This window comes from Ambystoma mexicanum, chromosome 3p, assembly GCF_040938575.1.
Source record: "Ambystoma mexicanum isolate Mex_15411 chromosome 3p, UKY_AmexF1_1, whole genome shotgun sequence".
NCBI classification, from domain to species: Eukaryota; Metazoa; Chordata; class Amphibia; order Caudata; family Ambystomatidae; genus Ambystoma; species Ambystoma mexicanum.
In genome coordinates this window covers 1,134,474,770-1,134,495,962 of record NC_090925.1, presented here as the reverse complement: position 1 = coordinate 1,134,495,962, position 21,193 = coordinate 1,134,474,770, and the positions used below count along the sequence as shown (strand labels likewise).

General features: G+C 48.5%; 1 protein-coding gene across 3 annotated transcripts in view; it reads right to left on the bottom strand.

Annotated features, from left to right (window-relative positions):
• Window positions 1–20,674, bottom strand: part of ACSL6 (acyl-CoA synthetase long chain family member 6) — a 774,575-nt gene extending 753,901 nt beyond the window's left edge. For 2 of the 3 annotated variants that reach the window (XM_069652522.1, XM_069652521.1), the window contains exon 1: window positions 20,339–20,674. Coding sequence is in view for 2 of the 3 variants with exons in the window: in XM_069652521.1 (XP_069508622.1) it covers window positions 20,339–20,387 (49 nt within the window). In the remaining variant the exon portion in view is untranslated. The remainder of the gene's footprint in view (window positions 1–20,338) is intronic. The other variant, XM_069652520.1, reaches the window with a different exon arrangement.
• Between the last annotated feature and the right edge of the window lie 519 nt (window positions 20,675–21,193).

Genomic DNA, 21,193 nt, shown 5'->3' with positions numbered 1-21,193 from the left:
TCCTGGGATTTTTTGAAATGTGTAAGTAAATGGATGATGGTAGACCGGACTCAGAAAAATGTGTGGGTGTAATCCACACAAATTTTCCTATGCTCACACCACAACACACGCATAGTCCTGTGTACTCCAGCATGGACACAGCCTACAGGTAAAGTGTGCCCCTGTCAAATTTAGTTGGAATATGACAGGAGAGGAGAGCACAATGTCATCCCAAGGAGGAGGAAGAAAAGCTTCCCCCTGCCATGGACATCCTCATTAACTGACAATGGCTCCATGGAACCACCCTGCTCCTTTGTTTGCCCTGTGGCTGGTGGCAGCGATTAACATACCAACATAGGGAACTTCATAAAAGCCCATATGGGGCCTGGCTGCAGAGAACAACAAAGGAAACAGGAAACACAACAAACCTTCCATATGTAACTGTCTCAACCTGAAGCCAGAACCCATCTCTCAGCATCAATGAGAGTGAACTGACATGCCTGAGCCTAGTGTTGCAGTAGACAACCCCCGCTAGGGGGCATCTTCAAGGGAGATCTGCCACTTTAAAAAGGAACCACACAGGGAGAACCATTAACCAGAGAGATTCTTTGATCCCAGCAGACAAGAGAGTGAGTGGGAACTAGTATCACAGGGGAGTGAGCCCCAAACTCATTCTGTTGAGAGACAGGTTTAGCCATGTTGGTTCTGGGACCCCCCTTGTTCCTGTATGATCTCCTTACCTTTACCTGTTTAAAAGCACTCTGTTGTGACCTCACACATACCGAAAATTGTTGGTAGGGACCCCAGGATTGGTTCACGAAGGTAGGCTCAGCCTACACCAATCATTGTGGCCCACTTGCCTTTAGGATAGGGTTGGAGCCCCCCTTTCAGGCAGATTATCTGAAGATTTAAATTGAAGCAGGAAGAAGAACTCATCCTTGGACCCTGCCTGAAGGTACAGTCTGCCTTACAGCTTCGGACAATGAAGGAAGGCTAGGAACATCCAGAGAGGGAAGCAAGATCCCTCCCCTTAACTTTATCGAGGGAACAAAGGGAGAAAGGAACTCAGAGGACTCTCCAGCCGCTTCAGAACCAGTACCAAGCCAGCACACTGCATGCACTGCAGCAAGCGCCCGAGACAGGGAGTGCCAGAAGGTCTCTGAATTAGAACCCAAGGACAAGGCAGCTGCTTGCAACACACTTGTTAGGGAGAACTCTCATTTATGGCTAATTTTCCTCACCTAGTGAGTCCCCCAGCAGCTTTGCTGGAATTCTGGAGTTTATTTTTTTCCACTCGGTAAGAGTATGAGCTTTTCCCCCACTCTTACCTGGGTTCTGCTATGTGTTTCTACCTGTTTTTGTGATTGTGGACTCTGAAGTACACCACTTCAGTAGCCCCCTTCTTTTTGTGTGTCACACACCACCTTCAGTGCCGTGGCACAGGGTTGTCTTTGAGACTTCCCTCTACTCCATTTCTGAGGCGACTACTGTCCCCCAGAAAAGGGTAAAGTTACCATTAACTTTACTTAGTCAATCTACCACAGATCCAGTACACCCCATCTTCCATGGAGTACTGGAAAGGGTTAACTCGTATCCCTTTGTATCTGTACCTCCTAGAGCATTGTTTCGCTCTTTTAACATTTAGACTTGGCTGGTGGCAGTGGTATCTACCCTAACGTTTATACCGCGATTATATTAGATAAACATGGTACTGTTCTTGGCTATTATATTAGCCTTGAACATAAAACCGCTTGACCAAATCGTCTTTCTCTTGGCTCTGGTTGGGTTTATTCGCCATTTCTTTTTGTTAAAGTCCTTCTTGTGTTTTACTTTGCGCTGCAAACTAGGTTCGCCTTCTTTGTTCACTGTCTTTTGGCGGGCTTCTGGCCAGAAGCCCTCCTCAGGGCACCTGGGTGTCTAGGTGGGCTGAATGTGAGGGAGGGGTGTAGTCACCCCCTGCACAGGGTATCCTAGGAAACCAAAGTCGCACTTTGTCCTGATTGGCCAGGGTAGTTGTTCGGGCTGGGCAACCCCCCTGCTGGGGGATTGACAGCCAGGCTGCGTGAATGGGGTTTTTCGCATAAAAGGCAGGTCTCTTGGGCTAGAAGTCAGAGTCGCCACTGGAAATACAAGGAACCGAAGAGAAGCGGAGAGAACGACGGCTGCTGCAACTACCCCGTCCCGGTGAAGTCCTGCTGCAGTCCTGAGCTATCTGCCCTTCAACGACTCAGAGAAGATCCAGTCCGGAGTCTTCTTCCCTTGAGATTGGTGGGGATAACCAGCTCATCTTCTACAGCCAGAGGATCCTCTTCCGTGGTCGAAATTGCTGCACACTGCTGTAGTGGTCCGGATAGCCACCTGAAGAGCCACTCCTGTTTTTAAGGAGTGCACCTTTTATTCCTTATTATTATTTTTTTTTTTATTACGAGTATATAATCACATTTTATTCCTTATCGCTGCTGCCGGCTTCATCCCTGTGTGGTGCAGACCCCCTTCAGACATCCTCCTTCACAACAAAGCCCCAGGAATCGTGGGTCTGCGTTAAACCAACAGGAACAACTGCCAGGGCACCAGCTGCACCATTGGAATAAGGTACTGTTTTCTGTTGAGGAAACTGGGTGAATCCCCTTTTCTTCATTTCAAAGGCTTGCCCTTGTCTTCCCTCCTTCTTATAACTTTTGCTTCCGAACATTGACAATATCGAAGTACTTTTGGCTACGTTGAATCGTGAACTGTCTGACCGTGTGATCTTCGGCAACTGGCCTCAGTGTCTTTTGACCCTGGCTCCGGCCCTTTGACTTTTGACCTCCTGTCTCTGAGTGTTTCTCGATTCTGCCTGCCTAACCAAAATATTGCCTGTGATTTTTGCCTCCAACTCCCTCTGGGTATCCCAGGTGCTAAGTGTGTTTTTGCCCCGGTAGCATTTCATGTCACGGATACGCGTTTGTTTAGTAGACCGAACTGTCAAAAAGTGAACGCAATCGTATTCGCGGTAACGTGTTTTGTTCATAACACCGGTTCATTCAAACACAGGGTACTTACCTTGAGACTTACTGTACAAAGTGAATTGGTTAGTTGTAGTATATTTAACATGTGGTTTTTATTGAAGTTTAATAGAAGTGTTGTGTTTATAACGAATGGTTTAAAAATAAATGTACTTATATTTTTCTACCTGAAACCTTGAGTCACTGTTTGCTTGAGTCACAGTAATTGTGGTCCCTTTGTGTAATCTCTGCTACTGCTCATATACTCTTGAGATAAGCCTGGCTGCTCTGCCACTGCTACCACTCTGACATAGTATTACAGGCTTGTACCAAAGGTAAAACTTGTATTACCACCTGTAGGCTTAATTGTGTGCAGTGGTCCCTAAGGGCACTGCACAGGATTCTGCCTAACACTGGTGTACAGCGGTGAGGATTTGGAAGTAGAGTGATTACACTTAGAGTGCTGCTGTTGCTTGGGTTCAACTAACCACAAGGCTAACACCACTAATTTTATTTAACTAAGAAATCATGTAAAATATGGAAAGCTACACTGAAGAGAGTCTTTTACTCTATACTGCTGAGGTTCTAAGAACCATGTGTAGGGATAAGAATATCTTTGGTAAAGGAAAGAAATCTGAACTGGTTGCAAAGTTAATGGGAAAAAGCCTGGAGAGTGGGTCAGAAGGACCTACCACTCCAGCAAATGTGGATTTTGATGTTTCTGATTCTGAGAGTGTTAATTGTGAAGAAGTAGATGAGTCCTTGCTAGGAAACCCTGCAACTCCTGTGCCTGCTCAGAATGCACAACCTCTGTCCACAGGGACCCCCACAGGTCCTACACTTACTCCTGAGTTTATTGCACTTGAGAAAATGAGACTTGAATTGGAAGTGAAACGTATTGATGCACAAACTGCCATGAAACATCAAGAGTTAAGGCTCAGAGAAATGGAGCTGAACCATGGACTAGAAATGAAGAAATTGTCTCTAGAAAATGCTTCTCTCCCAGAGTCCTCTAGGTCTTCAAGCCCTAAGAGACCCCGTATGCCAAAGGAAATGATTGGTATGTATGAGACTAAACTTGATGTTTTGGATTTGTTAGCAATGTTTGAGTACAATCATGGGATTCAGGGTATCTCATGGAATCAGTTGATTCCTTGGCTTTTCTCTAGGCTCCCCCCTGTTGCAAGTGATGCTGTAATGGAGTTGGGGGAGGAGGATAAACAGGATTATGAGTGTGTGAAACTAGCATTAATAGCTAGGTTTGGGAAGACCACTTCCCAGTATCTTAGGAGGTTTAGAACCCTCAAAAAGCATGATGGTACCCCTTGGGCTACCTGGGTGTGTGAATGTTTGAACAACTTAGATGGTTGGGTTAAGGTTTACAAAGTGAACACTTATGAAGGTTTGAGGACTCTTGTAATGTTGGAGTCTATTTTTGATGTCTGCTCTCCTGAGCTTAGACAGCACTTGGTTGATTCAAAGGAGATAGATCCTAAGAAACTAGCTAAGGCTGCTGACTTGTGGGTTGCCAACAGGGCTACTCACAAGGATTCTGGGGCTACTCAGAAGAAGGATGAGGGGAAGCAGTCAAAGAAAGACAACCAAGATAATTCCAATACCTCCCATCCAGGAGAGGTCCCCAAACATAACCAGGCTAAGCCACAAGGGAAGCCAAACAGGGCTAGTGTACCTCCTGGTGCCAAACCAGAGGTAAGTCAGGAAAGACCCCCATTCCAGAGAGCATTTGGTAAATGCTTTAGTTGTGGGTCAACTGGCCATATGAAAGGAGATTCCAGATGCAAGGGTAACCCTGTAGGGGTCAGCACCACCTCCTTAGCCTTCTTCCCAGAGAAAGAAGTACAGATGTCTAGTGCTCACTTTCATCTGTTGGCTGAAGAACCTTTGGCTCTTCAAGCAACTGTATCCTTAAAGTCCAAGGGTGTGGGTAAGAAACCACATAGTGATGTGTATGACTCCATTCCTGAAAACTCTAGGGAGTATTATGTGGACAGTGTTCTTGTCAATGTCCAGGACACCCTTGCCATGAGAGACACTGGGGCCAGCAGAACAGTTGTGGATGAAAGTGTCACTCGCAGTCGCGGCCGTCGCCGTGACTGGCGGTTTCTTCCGCGTTGGAGTTTGAGAGGACGCAGAGGAAGGTTACTTTAGTCCTTTTTCTGTGTTCGCATCCGCAGCTCCAAACGTGGGACGCATTGCTGCCGGGAGTATTTAAATCCCCGCCTCCCGGCAGGTCGTTGCGTTGCAACCCCCCTCTGTTGTTTACCTTTCGACTCTGGGTCCTTCGCTCTTCCTCTGCACCTCGCTTTGGAATTACTCTGGGTTTTTTTCCCCGTGGTTACTCTTCTCCGGTGTTCCTGTACCCGGAACACCGTACTTTTGTTGTTCCATTTCTCTCCGCCGCCTTCCCTGGGCGGCGCAAGCTTTGCCTTTTTCTCCGGCGGTCTCTCTCTCTCTCTCTCTCTCTCTCACCCGTTCTTCTTCCCTTGCTCTTTGAGTCCCGTCAGCGTGGGGTTTTCTCCCGCGCTCCTCGCAGTGCTTTCTTGGAAGATTTCTACCTCCACCTCAGCCGTTTCAACTGCTGCCTTCTCCGCCTGCTCTTCAGGCCTACTGCTACCATTGGACTTGGACGTTTTGCGGCCACACCCTCAGTGTTGGAGATCCTTCGCTTCCTTCTTTCATCTGCGAACAACTGGCCTTCTGAGACAAGTCTTGACACCTCTTATCAGGGTTTTTTTTCCCCTTGCAGGTTTTTCCCTGTATTTTCTGGCTTGGTTCCGGAAAGGAGGTCACTGTGCCGCTGTTCTCACCCAGCGGCCACAGTGGCTTCTCTCCGTGACAAGCCCATGCATCAGAAGAAGGAGAGAGACTACCTGGCACGTCGAGGCCTGCAAGATACCATCGATTTGGAAAGCTCAGGTGAGGAGAGCGTGTGTGCAGGGGGAACTCAGCCAAGGGTACCGTTTAAGTCACAGATTGCAACGCCAAAGAGTATCACGATGTCAGCTGAGGAACAGGTCCAAGAGCTGTGGAAGGCTTTCCAGGCCATGTCCCAGGAGCTACAAGGTGTCAAGACTGAGAACGCTTTGCTTAAACAAATGGTTGCGGCTAGGGAACCGACTCCCTTGGAATTGCCACCCATGGCGCTGTCCTCTGGGAAATTTGATGGCTCCCCCAAGAAGGTGAAGGAGTTTCTTGAAGCATGCCTGGTTCATTTCACATTCAGACCCCGTACCTTTGCTACAGATCAGGCCCGAGTGGGTTTCCTAATATCCAACATGACTGGAAACGCTCTGTCCTAGGCCACCCCATTGGTGACTAGTGGAAACGCCATTCTGCAGGACTATTCGGGGTTTCAGAATCTTCTCAAGCAGACCTTCGAATGACCAGAACTCTCCTTTACAGCCTGCGAAGACCTGTTGGATGTCAGGCAAGGCTCGCTAGACGTTTTGTCATATATCTCCTCTTTCAAAACATTAGCAGCCGGAGCAGGATGGCCCGAGACAGCGCAGTATGCCATTTTCAGAAGAGGACTGAAGGAGGAAATTAAAGACGAGCTGGCCAGATCCCCTCGTTCTCCTACTTTCTCAGATCTGCTTTCTGCTGCCCTTCATATAGAGTATCGCCTTGAAGAGAGACGAGTTGAACGTCGTAAGCAAAGGACTCCTGGCTATACCTCAGACCCCTCTGTACCCGTTCTCCCTGGTCGCTCTACTAACATTGTTACCGAAGAACCCATGCAGATCGGTGCCACCAGGGCGCCCTTGTCCGCAGCTGAAAGACGTCGCAGAAGAGAGAAAGGATTGTGTGCCTACTGCGGATCAGATCAACATCTTCTCAGAGACTGTACAGAACTGTCAAGCAAGAGGTTGGGAAACGACTACCCTCGGCGTCAGTAGGGACCAGCGACCGAGGGTCTTCGAGCAATCTTCATCGTCCCTATGTCTCTCTGTCAGTGACCTCCTCCGAATCTAAGGAGGACTCCAGGCTGATGGTCATTCCAGTACAACTCAACCTCGGAAATCATCAGGTGGAAACACTGGCTCTATTGGACTGTGGCGCGGCAGGGAACTTCGTCGACACCCTGTGGGCAGACAAGGTGGGTCTCCGTCGGATCCCCCGGGCAGAAGGTCAGAAGGTGGAAGGTGTGGACGGTTCGCCTTTGTCTTCAGGTCCCATCACCCATACCACTGAAGATCTCTCCTTGACGATTAACCAACATAAGGAAGTTTTGAGTTTTGATATTATCAGGGCTGCCCATTTCCCCATCATCTTGGGCATTACCTGGCTCTGTCGACATAATCTTCTGATCAACTGGACCGAGAATCAGATAAGTTTCAGTTCCCCGTATTGCGCAACCGTTTTTCACTGGAAGGTCGAGCTGATCTTCAGCCAGTCAAGGTGTTTCCCAACAACCATGTTGGTATCCATGCTTTACCCAATTTCTGCTCTGGGTTTTCAGAGGTTTTTCAGGAGTGCCTCCATGCCAGACTTCCACCCCATCGGCCAGAGGACTGCACTATTGATCTGGAGCCCAATGCCTTGGTTCCATTCGGACGGATGTTCGCTCTCACCCAGACCGAGAGACAAGTTCTTCAGAGATACTTGGATACCAACATGGAGAATGGTGTCATCCAACCTTCAAAATCTCCAGCAGGAGCCCCTTTGTTTTTCATTAAGAAAAGAGATTCCGCCGACCTTAGACCCTGCATTGACTACAGGGGCCTAAATACAGTGACAGTCCGTGACCGGTATCCTATGCCCCTAATCACGGACATTATTGAGGCGGTGTAAGGTGCTTGAGTCTTTACCAAACTGGATCTTCGCAACGCATACCATCTGTTGCGGATTGCCAAGGGTGACGAATGGAAAACCGCGTTTCGTACTCCTCTGGGCTTATTTGAGTATAAGGTTATGCCGTTCGGTTTGGTGAACGCCCCAGCGGTATTCCAGAGGTTCATGGACCGAATGTTCTCTGACATGCTTTCCATCTCGGTCATCATCTATTTAGATGATATCTTGGTTTTTTCCCCTAACATGAGAGAAGACATAGCACAAGTACGACGAGTTTTGGAGCGTCTTAAGGAGAACAATCTACTGGTCACGGAGGAGAAGTGCAGATTCGCTGTACCTTCGGTACATTATCTGGGATATGTTCTATCAGAAGGAGGGATCGCCATGGATCCTGACAAGGTGCACGTTATTCTTGACTGGCCGGCCCCGACCTCCGTCCGGGAGGTCCAGAGGTTCTTGGGTCTTTCGAATTACTACAGGAGATTCATTCCAAACTTTTCAGAGGTGGTGTTTCCCATCACCCGCCTACTCAAGAAGACGGCCTATCCTTTTTCCTGGTCTACTGAGGCAGAAAGAAGTTTCTGTCATCTGAAAACCCTCTTCTGCTCTGCCCCGATTCTGCAGCATCCCAACCAAACTCTTCCATTTATTCTGGAGACGGACGCCTCCGCTATAGCTGTCGGAGCGGTGTTGCTTCAGTCCTTCAACATGGTGGAGCATCCTGTCGCCTATCTCTCTAAGACTCTTTCTTCCAGCCAACTCAACTACTCGGTTCTGGAGAAGGAATTGTTGGCGATGAAATTGGCCTGTGAGGAATGGAGGCACCTTCTCATGGATGCCCGTCATCGGTTCCTCATTCGCACCGACCATAAGAACCTAAAGGCTTTACAGGACATGGAATGTTCGAACTCCAGGCAGGCTAGATGGGCTTACCTGTTTTCGCAGTACGACTTCCAGATCACGTACATCCCTGGGTCTCTCAATCGTCTGGCTGACGCTTTGTCTCGCAAGGATTCCCACTTGGAAATGGTAGCTGTCAAGTCTGAGCCATTGTTCCACAGAAATCGGATCCTAGCCACGGTGAGTTCTTTCCTTCAGGAGGTCAAGACCGCTGTTGCACAAGAGGCTCCTCATATCTCTTTTTCCGCTGATTCTCCTTTCCAAATCAAGGACGGTTGGGTCTTCTACAAGAAGAGGTGGTATATCCCTGAAGGGTCGCTGCGCCGGAAAGTCCTAAAATGGTGTCACGACTCACGTCTAGGCGGACACAGAAGTGGAAATGGTACGTTGGAACTTATCTCGAGGTCGTTTCTTTGGCCCAACATCAGGAGAGACGTGTTCAACTACGTAAAGACCTGCCCGACTTGTGCCAGCGTCAAATATGCCTCGGGGAAGCCCCTAGGACTTCTCACCCAAGTGGAGATGCCGACTCGCCCGTGGGGACTCATCTCCACGGACTTCATAGTGGAGCTTCCTGATTCTGAGTCATGCACATGTATCATGGTTACGGTGGACTCTCTAAGCAAGCTAGCCCATTTCTCTCCTCTTCCGGGACTCCCTTCTGCCACCAAGATGGCAGAAACATTTGCCCGAGATATCTTCAAGCTTCATGGCCTCCCCGACAAGATAATATCCGATCGAGGAAGCCAGTACATTTCCAAATTCTGGACGGCTTTATGTACTCGATTGGGAGTGGAAAGGGCCCTTTCCTCTGGGTTTCACCCACAGACGAACGGCCACACGGAACGACTCAACGCAACCTTGGAGCAGTACTTGCGATGCTTTATTTCCCAGCATCAAGATAATTGGGTTTCTCTACTCCCTACTGCGGAATTTGTTTACAACAACTCCAGGCACACTGCCACAGGCCTATTCCCTTTTTTTTGCACCTACGGTGTTCACCCGCGTTATTTAATGCCCGAGGTGCCCAGTTTCTCCAACTCTGCAACTGCGGAAGAGGTGCTAAAAAATATCCAGGAGGCCAGGGACAGTGCATTGCGAAGTTTGGTGGATTGTAGACAGCGGAATAAGGTTGAAGCCGACAAACATCGCAGGGAAGCACCTTCATGGAAACCTGGGGACAAGGTGTGGTTGTCCACCAGATTCCTTCCCAGATGGACAAAACCTTCTAAACTGTCTCCACGTTTCTTGGGACCTTTCCCCATTCTCTCCAAGGTCAATCCTGTTGCCTATTGTCTACAACTCTCTCCATCTCTCAGACGCATACACCCTCTCTTTCACGCCTCTCTTCTTAAGCCCTACTATTCAGATCCACATCGCCGGCCTCTCAACCGGAATCTTGCTGTCACTGCTGCCGACCAGGAAGAATACGAAGTTTCTGCCATTCGTGATTCTAGATTCCTTCGTGGTCGGTTGGAATACCTCCTGTCATGGAAGGGCTACCCGGTATCGGAGGATTCCTGGGAGCCAGCTTCCCAAATACATGCCCCTCAGCTGTTGGCTAGGTTCCATCGCTTGCACCCGGGTAAGCCTGGGTGGTTGCACTCTAGGGGGGGGCATACTGTCACTCGCAGTCGCGGCCGTCGCCGTGACTGGCGATTTCTTCCGCGTTGGAGTTTGAGAGGACGCAGAGGAAGGTTACTTTAGTCCTTTTTCTGTGTTTGCATCCGCAGCTCCAAACGCGGGACGCATTGCTGCCGGGAGTATTTAAATCCCTGCCTCCCGGCAGGTCGTTGCGTTGCAACCCCCCTCTGTTGTTTACCTTTCGACTCTGGGTCCTTCGCTCTTCCTCTGCACCTCGCTTTGGAATTACTCAGGGGTTTTTTCCCCGTGGTTACTCTTCTCCAGTGTTCCGGTACCCGTACTTTTGTTTTTCCATTTCTCTCCGCCGCCTTCCCTGGGCGGCGCTAGCTGTGCCTTTTTCTCCAGCGGTCGGTCTATCTCTCTCTCTCTCTCTCTCTCTCTCTTTCTCTCTCTCTCTCTCTCTCTCTCCCGTTCTTCTTCCCTTGCTCTTTGAGTCCCGTCAGCGTGGGGTTTTCTCCCGTGCTCCTCCGCAGTGCTTTCTTGGAAGATTTCTACCTCCACCTCAGCCGTTTCAACTGCTGCCTTCTCCGCCTGCTCTTCAGGCCTACTGCTACCATTGGACTTGGACGTTTTGCGGCCACACCCTCAATGTTGGAGATCCTTTGCTTCCTTCTTTCATCTGCGAACAACTGGCCTTCTGAGACAAGTCTTGACACTGGCTTGGTTCCGGAAAGGAGGTCACTGTGCCGCTGTTCTCACCCAGTGGCCACAGTGGCTTCTCTCCGTGACAAGCCCACGCATCAGAAGAAGGAGAGAGACTACCTGGCATGTCGAGGCCTGCAAGATACCATCGACTCGGAAAGCTCAGGTGAGGAGAGCGTGTGTGCAGGGGGAACTCAGCCAAGGGTACCGTTCAAGTCACAGAAAGATTTTTCAGGTCTGAGGATGTTGCTAAGGCACACAAAGGCCCCACCAAACTTGCTGGAGGCCCTGTCCAAATGGTTCCTATTCTACCAGCTCTCATTCAGTATAACAATATGACAGTGAGGATCCCTGTCAGTATTCAGAGTGAGGTGCCTGGGAGAGTCCTGTTGGGAAATGATCTAAAAACTATAGGAGTAGTATCCAGTACCCCCAGGCCTCCCAGTATGGAGAAGCAGAACAAAACCAAATTGGCTAGAGAGGCCACCTTAAGGGACCACTCTGAGCCTTTGGGAACCTCTACAGAGAACCCCACTACAAGCCCTGGTGTTAGTAAATTGATCTCTAACCCAGGAACATTTCAGGCTAGTATGTTAGGGAAATGGGAGCCCAAACCAAGCTCCATCATTGTTACCCCAGTTTTAAAGTCTCTGACTCCCCCTGCTTCTGAAGAAGAGGTGGATAGACCATCTGGACCCCTCTCTAGGCTTAAGAGAACTGGTAATTCTCAGTGCTGGTGGAACACCAGGAAAGAAAAGTCTGAGGCCAAAAACCTTCAGACTGTTGGGCCTTCTACAGAAGACCCCAACTCAAATCCTAATGTTAAGAGAGAAACTCCTAAAATAGGTAAGGTTAGATCTAAGAGGAAGGGGAAGCATGTACCTTGCTTGTCCCCAGGCCCTCCAACCAAGATGCCTGAGACCCAACCTGCTCGCAAAAGAGAGGTGGTGAGGAACCCTGGAGGCCACTCTAGATCTAAGGGAATCCTTTATAAGGACCCCTTGAAAAAGCCTATCACAGGTTCAGGAGTTGTACCAAATTCTGAGGGACTGGTCAACCAGATCCCCTATAGATTCAAAAAGAAAGATGTCTCTCCAATGGTATGTAGGTCATATAGCTTACAAAGGAAAACCTTTGATTGTAACATTGAAAACAGAGTAGGAAGTCACCACCAAAATGCTGATGGTCTCTCTAGGATGTTTGTAACCGACTAGAGGTATGAGGTCCATCCAGGAGTGGATTAAATCCTCCTGTCCCTTAGTCTGGGGGCGGAGGGGTGAGTGTTAGGGAGAATTCTCATTTATGGCTAATTTCCCTCACCTAGTGAGTCCCCCAGCAGCTTTGCTGGACTTCTGGAGTTTATTTCTTTCTACTTTGTAAGAGTAAGAGCTTTTCCCCTACTGTTACCTTGGTTTTGCTATGTGTTTCTACCTGTTTTTGTGATTGTGGACTCTGAAGTACACCACTTCAGTAGCCCCCTTCTTTTTGTGTGTCACACAGCACCTTCAGGGCCGTGGCACAGGGTTGTCTTTGAGACTTCCCTCGACTCCATTTCTGAGGCGACTACTGTCCCCTAGAAAAGGGTAAAGTTACCATTAACTCTACTTAGTCAATCTACCACAGATCCAGTACACCCCATCTTCCATGGAGTACTGGAAAGGGTTAACTTGTATCCCTTTGTATCTGTACGTCCTAGAGCATTATTTCCCTCTTTTAACATTTAGACTTGGCTGGTGGCAGTGGTATCTACCCTAGCTTTTCTACCGCAATTATATTACATAAATGTGGTACTGTTCTTGGCTATTATATTAGCCTCGAACATAAACCCGCTTGACCAAATCGTCTTTCTCTTGGCTCCGGTTGGGTTTATTTGCCATTTCTTTTTGTTAAAGTCCTTCTTGTGTTTTACTTTGCGCGGCAAACTATGTTTGCCTTCTTTGTTCACTGTCTTTTGGCGGGCTTCTGGCCAGAAGCCCTCCTCAAGGCGCCTAGGTGTCTAGGTGGGCTGAATGTGAGGGAGGGGTGTAGTCACCACCTGCACAGGGTATCCTAGGAAAACCAAGTCGCACTTTGTCCTGATTGGCCAGGGTAGTTGTCCGGGCTGGACAACCCCCCTGCTGAGTGATTGACAGCCAGGCTGCGTGAATGTTTTTTTTTTTTTGCATAAAAGGCAGGTCTCTTGGGTTAGAAGTCAGAGAGTTGCCACTGGAACTATAAGGAACCGAAGAGAAGCAGAGCGAATGACGGCTGCTGCAACTACCCCGTCCCGGTGAAGCCCTGCTGCAGTCCTGATCTATCTGCCCTTCAACGACTCAGAGAAGATCCAGTCCGGAGTCTTCTTCCCTTGAGCTTGGTGGGGATAACCAGCTCATCTTCTACAGCTAGAGGATCCTCTTCCGTGGTCGAAATTGCTGCCCACTGCTGTAGTGGTCCGGATAGCCACCTAAAGAGCATCTCCTGTTTTTAAGGAGCGCACCTTTTATTCCTTATCGCTGCTGCCGGCTTCATCCCTGTGTGGTGCAGACCCCCTTCAGACGTCCTCCTTCACAACGAAGCTCCAGGAATCGTGGGTCTGCGGGAAACCAACAGGAACAACTGCCAGGGCACCAGCTGCACCACTGGAACAAGGTACTGTGTTCTGTTGAGGAAACTGGGTGAATCCCTTTTTCTTCATTTCAAAGGCTTGCCCTTGTCTTCCCTCCTTATAACTTTTGCTTCCGAACATTGACAATATCAAAGTACTTTTGGCTATGTTGAACCGTGAACTGTCTGACCGTGTGATCTTCGGCAACTGGCCCCGGTGTCTTTCGACCCTGGCTCCCGCCCTTTGACTTTTGACCTCCTGTCTCTGAGTGTTTCTTGATTCTGCCTGCCTAACCAAAATATTGCCTGTGATTTTTGCCTCCAACTCCCTCTGGGTATCTCAGGTGCTAAGTGTTTTTTGCCCCAGTAGCATTTCATGTCACAGATACGCGTTTGTTTAGTAGACCGAACTGTCTAAAAGTGATCGCAATCGTATTCGCGGTAACGTGTTTTGTTCATAACACTGGTTCATTCAAACACAGGGTACTTACCTTGAGACTTACTGTACAAAGTGAATTGGTTAGTTGTAGTATAATTAAAGTGTGTTTTTTATTGAAGTTTAATAGAAGTGTTGTGTTTATAACGAATGGTTTAAAAATAAATGTACTTATATTTTTCTACCTGAAACCTTGAGTCAGTGTTTGCTCGAGTCACAGTAATTGTGGTCCCTTTGTGTAATCTCTGCTACTGCTCATATACTCTTGAGATAAGCCTGGCTGCTTCGCCACTGCTACCACTCTGACATAGTAGTACAGGCTTGTACCAAAGGTAAAACTTGTATTGCCACCTGTAGTCTTAATTGTGTGTAGTGGTCCCTAAGGGGACTGCACAGGATTCTGCCTAACACTGCCTAGCTCTGGGCCATCTGCCTTAAAGGGCAATGCAAGCCCATTGAACAGGCGGTGAGAAGTGCAACGACAAGCACCTGCCGTTGTCCGCCTTTAAGGTTTCTCGAGCTGAGCGGCCTGCAATGCTGAACGCTGTCCCACCTTAAACTACCGCCGTCAAGCCGCAGTCGCTGAATGAACCCAAGACATCTCGACTAGTGGTCCAAAACCACTGATCACCACTGACACAAAACGATTCCTGACCCTAAATCGCTGTGAAGGCCTGCCTGCAGCCATTCGCCAAGCTTTGCTCGCTGAACCGTCTTGCCGTCTGATACCCGCAGCTGACTCTCTCCTGAACTCTGTTGCAGAAGCCAGAAAAGCGTCCTGAAGCCGACTTGACGCTGTCGAGCACCAAGAACAACTATAGCAAAAGGTACATTGTGGTTCTGTCCCCATGGTCCTTCCCAGAATGCCCCTAGAGCCATTTTAAGAACATTTCTCTCTTTTTTGCAGAAGCCAAGTAGCCTTTTAAAAAACGATTGTGGTTATTAACCATACCACCTACCCTACTGTCAGTAACCAGAGTGCATCCCTTTCCCTTCTTAGAAACTGTCTTGTTCTCTGCATTCCTTACAGGGTGAGTTGTATTTAGTAGTGTAATTAGATTGTCTGCTGTGATAATAATAAAGTAGGTATTTGTATACAACCTTGACTGGACACTCCTTTTGTCATTGGGTAATAATTGCATTTTCGGCTGTGTTGAAAATAACCAACGATCCACGACCTTTAGAGGAGATAAGCCTGCAGTTCCATCCACGCTACCAAAATTGCTCAAGGAAGTTTATAATTTTAATGGTATGCTTGTTTAATCCAATCTATTCGGATCCCTTCTGGTGTATTAGAGATGTGGGGTTGATTTATGGTTTTGAAACCGATATTCACCCTTGAATCAGTGGTACCCAGGAATTTAATTCGTCACACATCAGCACTTGCTAAATGATAATCCGGCCATGTGGTCTTTGTGGTTTTGTCAAGCTTCTGCGGGTAGCAATGGTTACTTTTCAGGATCATGTCCAGAGCATCTACTCTCACATCCGATAAAGCGACTTCCTCTATTGCAAGCGTTGCCTAAATCTCCACACCTTAGCTTTATTCCACACTGTTGTGTACAGAGTAGAGCTTCAATTCACAGTGATAGGTAAATCCTGGGGTCTGTTGCCATTGCGGCTGTCAAATGTCAGGATTTTCTCCTGGACTCATGGTAAAAGCTGTGCAGAGTTTCCAAAAGAGGCACACATGACGTAGTTAGCTCGCCTGCGAGCAAGCAAGGCCAAACCATCCATAGATGGTGGGGCAGATTGAGGCGCGGAGTAACACATTATGGCACTGAATAAACGACCATGCAAGCGGAGGTATATTTAAACATGTGCGGTCGCTTTAATTCACACAGATGCATAATGCACGAGTAAAATGAGTAGTCTATGGTGAAAACTCAAAGATTCTGGGAATTCCAACGTGCAGGTTAGTCAATCTCTGTATCGCCGCCACAAAGGGGCTTAAGAGAATTAACAGACAGTACCGCGCATGTCCTTGGTAATGGGCTGGCTGAAATTGCTAGGTTAAAGCTAGGTTAAAGCAGGCTCGTGGGATCGTCCGGTCGCTGACCATGGTGCTGAACCGCTGTACATTCGCCCCATCGATGTGGATGCCAGGCTACTCCCCTGTCCAAAGCTATGGGAGTGAGTTTATAATGTGCCAAACGCATTTCAAGTCCATAGTTAGCTGGGAAGGCGGGTAGAATGTTTCGGCTTAATGTCTTTGAAGACTCAGAGCAACACGGAGGAGAGAGGAGCAATTGAAATTTAGAAAAGTCTCGTTACGGTCACCCAGAGTGGAGAGAATGGCGCTGGGGGGGTGTTGAAAAACAATTGCTGTTTGGGGTTTTATCAACTGTCTTAAAGTTTAAAGTTCATGTCTTAATTGAGCTCGTTTTTAGGTAATTACTTTATCAGGTATTTTTCAGTGTTTACATTGTTTTTCCTTTTCCTTTCTGTGTATGTTTTTACATTTGGAAACAGAATGTATAATATGAACCTCTTTGGGGAAAACCTTTTCAGTAATAATTGTTAATTATGGCGTTCATGTATGAATTATATGTATTTAGATATAATATTTCGGTGCAGGAGTGCCCTTGTGGGCGGGACAAAGACTGATATGCAAATGGCTATTCCTTCTTTGTGAAAAGTACAGTGTGCAAAAAGCAATGGTGCGGACTCTCAAAGTGGGGAAAAAAACACAGAACCGGTTATCATGACATGTTCTTTCTAAAGAGGGGCTCCTACTACCTCTTTTGAGATCTAATATTGTAAAGGTTGATTTTTTTCATGTAACCATACACAATGAAAAAATGTAAAAAGTATTGTTTTATTAAAACACCCTCAGGATGTTTACGAATATGTCTGTGGCCCCACAACTGAAAGACATATTTTATACAAAGTGCAATCTATGGATAGCTGACTTTCTGGTTCAACTTTTTTATGTCGTTGGCTTTTTCTCGACATAAAACAACCAGAAAGTGCTCAACCAGATCACTGGACTGGTCAACAACGAGGGCACCTTCGTTGCTGAGGGGTCCTCGCTCAGACCCGCATGATATATTCATTGCCTGAGAGTGGGAAGTTTGGGAGGCTACGGTGGTGGAGACTTTGTCCCGACTGGTCTTACTGAGACATGCAGAGGGATCACTGGACATTGGTTCTGTCCTGGAGGGTAGGAAGTCTGGATTTTCGGGGTACTAGGAAGAGCTTCACAATTAGAGGGTCACCCATCTTTTAATCAGCTTCTTTGTCTATGGCAATGAGGGTAGATCCTCTATATTTTTGAGGAAAAAAGGACCTTGGAAGGGAGTCCGTGGCCTTTAATGCTTGGTTTCATGCATTCAAAGTCTGGCAGCTGACCGCTCAGGGGGAGTCCACACATTCAACGCTTGCAGGCTTTTCCAGAAGTTCAAGGCCCAGGATCTGGATTGATTGCCACAGTGGGCACCCCGCCGTCCCACGTAATGCCCCTAGCTAAGTGCTCTTGGTCTGCAACCCAATAAGGTGTTTGATTTTGCACGCAGCATTTTACGAAGTATAGAAAACCTGCCATAGCCACTTCGAGCGCCCCTTGGAAATGCCACCTTGCTAAATTTGCATAACCCGGACCGCAACATTTCCTCTTGTATTGGACACATCAGTTGAGCCTTCAAAGTTTGTAGACTACTCTGTCCATTTCTATCCCTAATGCATCTTTGTCATGCCACAACATTACCTGGGGTCTATACGTGTTTACCCCTGAATTTCTCATCACCAAATGTTTCATTTTTGAATGTTCACCTTTTTTTAAATTCAGAGCAGCAGTAAAATGTGGTGGGGGATTACCAAGGCAGCGCCCCAAAAAACATCAACCCCACCTCCCACCCCTAAAAATCAGTATCCCTGTTCCCAAACATACAACCTATACTTTTTTGTTAAATTATATATTGTAGGTGAATTTCTTGACGATAAATAGTTTGCACTGAAAAATATGTGTGGTGAATATTCTTCAATGAAATCGCTCGATATCAGACCACGACAGAAGGGCCTGTAACCTCGACAGTGATTGGGAACAGCATCCAGGCTCATGAACACCAAGATGGCAGCTGCACAGCACGTTTCCAGGGTTCAGCCAATCAGTTTAGACTGTTCCGAACTAGTTTTGGGTGCGCAAGGGTTGGCACACCCAGCGACATACTCATTTTCAGTAGTGTAACTATTTGCTGCATACATCACCACCAAACCGCAAACTCATTTCAGGGTGAGGTGAGGTCTAAATAATGATCACATGTTTCTCTGACATTTTGTAGCAGATGTTGCAGCAGCAGGTTTTGTAAATTCCTATGTGTCCTTTCGTGGAATGTGAACTCCTGGCACTCCCATCCCCGTAGACGCGCCCCTTGAGGAATCGGCACAAAACATTCTCAAGAAATCAAAGGCCACTGTAAACTTTTTGGGGGAAGCTTTGTGCAGATTTGTCAAAGCGGAAACAAAGTTAACAGTATCTCAGAAAGTGCTCTTCTTTTGAGGATGAGCACTGTACCCTCAATTAGAGAGGCATCCTTCAATGACATTGCATCATCCCCCTTGCGCAACACTCCCTCAATAAGCACTTAGGGCTTTTGGATTCCTGCTGCCTCTATTTTGCCCCCTCAAATATAATGAGCTATTCGATAGCAAAGCAGATTCTGCAACGTTCGCTCGCTCTGTGGGCTATTACATTGATAAAGCAATCGACTTACCTATCAACTAACTTACTCAACCTCCTACCCGTGGACTCATAGTGCCTGCCCACCTCCCTCCACGCTTAACTCCATATCTATCTGCATACTCATCTTCCATCCTACCACACCACTTCCCTGCAGGCCCAGCTTAAAATGTTTGAGGGCCCATTGCAACATGATGGTTGGGGGCCACCCCCTTGCTTTGAGTTAAGAAAAGTCTGAGGCACCCGTGGGGTGCATACATTATAATGGAGACAAAAACAGTAGGGGTTAATAGCCGCTGATTATCAGGGAAAAGCCAGCAGGGAGCTTAAACACTAAATGCCCACTGAAAAGCCATAAATACTTGTTTTCAGCAAGTGGCTGGTGTGGAGGAAACCAGTGTGAAAAGGCAACGAGGTGATAACACTTCTGTACACCCAGAGGGAAGTGATGGTGGGAAGGGCTCCAGCACAGGCAGCTTGTAAGGCGAGTACTGCAAAGTGCACACTGTAAATCCCAGAACGTTAGTACTATATAAAGGAATATATTTGGCGTGTTACAAGGATGCTGACTGGCAATATGGGGGCACTTGCAGGCGGCCTCCTGAGGCTTGGGGGCCATTTTCATTGAAAAGGTTGAAAGGCCCTCATGTCAATCCTGCCTGTTTGCATTCAGGCTTTACTGTCTGACCGTTGTTCTGTCCTTGCTTTAGCGCCGATAGCCAGCGCGCCATGGAAGAGGAAGTGACACATTCGGAGACGTGACAACTGCGCACCAAATAATGATGCCGACTGCAGCAGCCACACCAGTGCGAATAAAATGCTGCACCCACTAAGCCCCAGAAGTGGCATTCCCTCATAACGTACAGATCATTCAAAGTACAGCCCACCCCTGAGAGGACAAGACAGCTTTCAAAAATATCGAAGTGGTCCCGCAACACAAATGAGCCGGTGCTGGACAGACATCATGAAGAGGGAAAGAGAAAGGGGGATGCGACGGCAGTTCTTACGTGTGCGAGCGGTACAGTGGACAGAAATCACCGCCACCCCACATTAAACGGGGCTGAAGGGCACCAGAAAGTTTGTGTTCAATTCTAGAAACCGCGGGCATGACACCCGGTGTTGCATGAAGCATAGCGCACTGGGTTACTGCACCTACGCTCTGTGAAGGGAGCAGACAGGATTAGGTTCCTCGGTGATGGAAGGTCATGTTAATCGGGAAATGTGGGAATAAAATAAACCTGTCCGTTCTTCTGGAAAACAATGGAAAAGCAACCACATTGGACCATAACTCTAGGCAGGTGGGACAGTGCTAGACACTGACCACATCAACGTGCATACACGCACGATCCATTATTTCCGGAGTCCCCCCCCCTAACTCCCCTCCCCCCCATCGTATCAGGTGCATGTCGCTAGACAGGGCGCCTGTCTTGTAATAATGCCCCGCTTTGCACCTCGGAGCTGCGCAGAAGGAGCCGCCGGGGAGATGCCTACTCGCTGCACGCACTGCTTTCCTTGAGGTCATTTCCCACAATGCTTCCTCTGCCCATGCGATGCTACACCCCGGGGCTCGCACGCACACACTTCGTGCATCACAATCACGATTCTATTCACGTTCAAAAAAGAAGGTCTGAGAAAGCGTAGAAATGGCAAAACAAAAACAAAAAAAACGCGTGCACTCACCCATTAGCAGCCAGATGGAGCCCCCGGACACGAGGAAGAAGGTGAGCATGTCGCCGGCTGCGGCATGGACCGGTGAGAGAGAGAGAGCGAGCGAGAGAGAGAGAGAGCGCCAGGTGGGCGGGGGGAGAAGGAGGGGCGCGCGCGCGCGCACACACTGCGGCGAGCGAGCGAGCAGCCGCGTGCCTGAATCACCGCCTCCCGCAGGAGCTGCAGAGCGCGCGGTATTTTTAGCACGCCCCGCTCCTGGACCGGCGGCTCCTTAAAGGGCGCACACCGGCCCGTGATTCCCGGCCCCTGCGCACCTGGACAGATAAGACCGGAAGGCTGAGGAGCGCCCGCGCTAACGCTGCTACGCCGAGGCGGCGCGCGCTGACTGGAGCAGTGGACGCCGCGCGCGCCGCTGGGTCCCCCTCAGAGGGGGGCCTGGGCGGCGGCGGTGCGTAATCCTCACCCCAGCCGCGAGCATACCGGCTCCGCGCCATGTAATCCTGCAGCAGCGACGCTGTTTCTCTGGGGGGTTTGTTTACAAAGGAACCGGGCCTCGTCCATGCAAAGGCCGGCGGGAAGAGAGAGGGTCGCTGTCTGGGCCCCTAGAAGTGTCCCAGCATAGACCGGGTACCTGTGGGGACTGGTTCACAAACGCAGTTACCACGTCGAGGGCTGCAATCAGTGGAGTAACTTTGCTGAAGATGTTGTGGGGGGGGACATGGCATCTGAAGAAAAGGTGCTCCAGCCAAATGAATGGGGACAAAATGGTGTGTCATGAAAGTTGGGGGGGGACAAACTCCCCATGTGCCCACCTAAAATTACGCCCATGGATGCACTACTGTATTGGTAGCTGCTCAAGTGCATTGC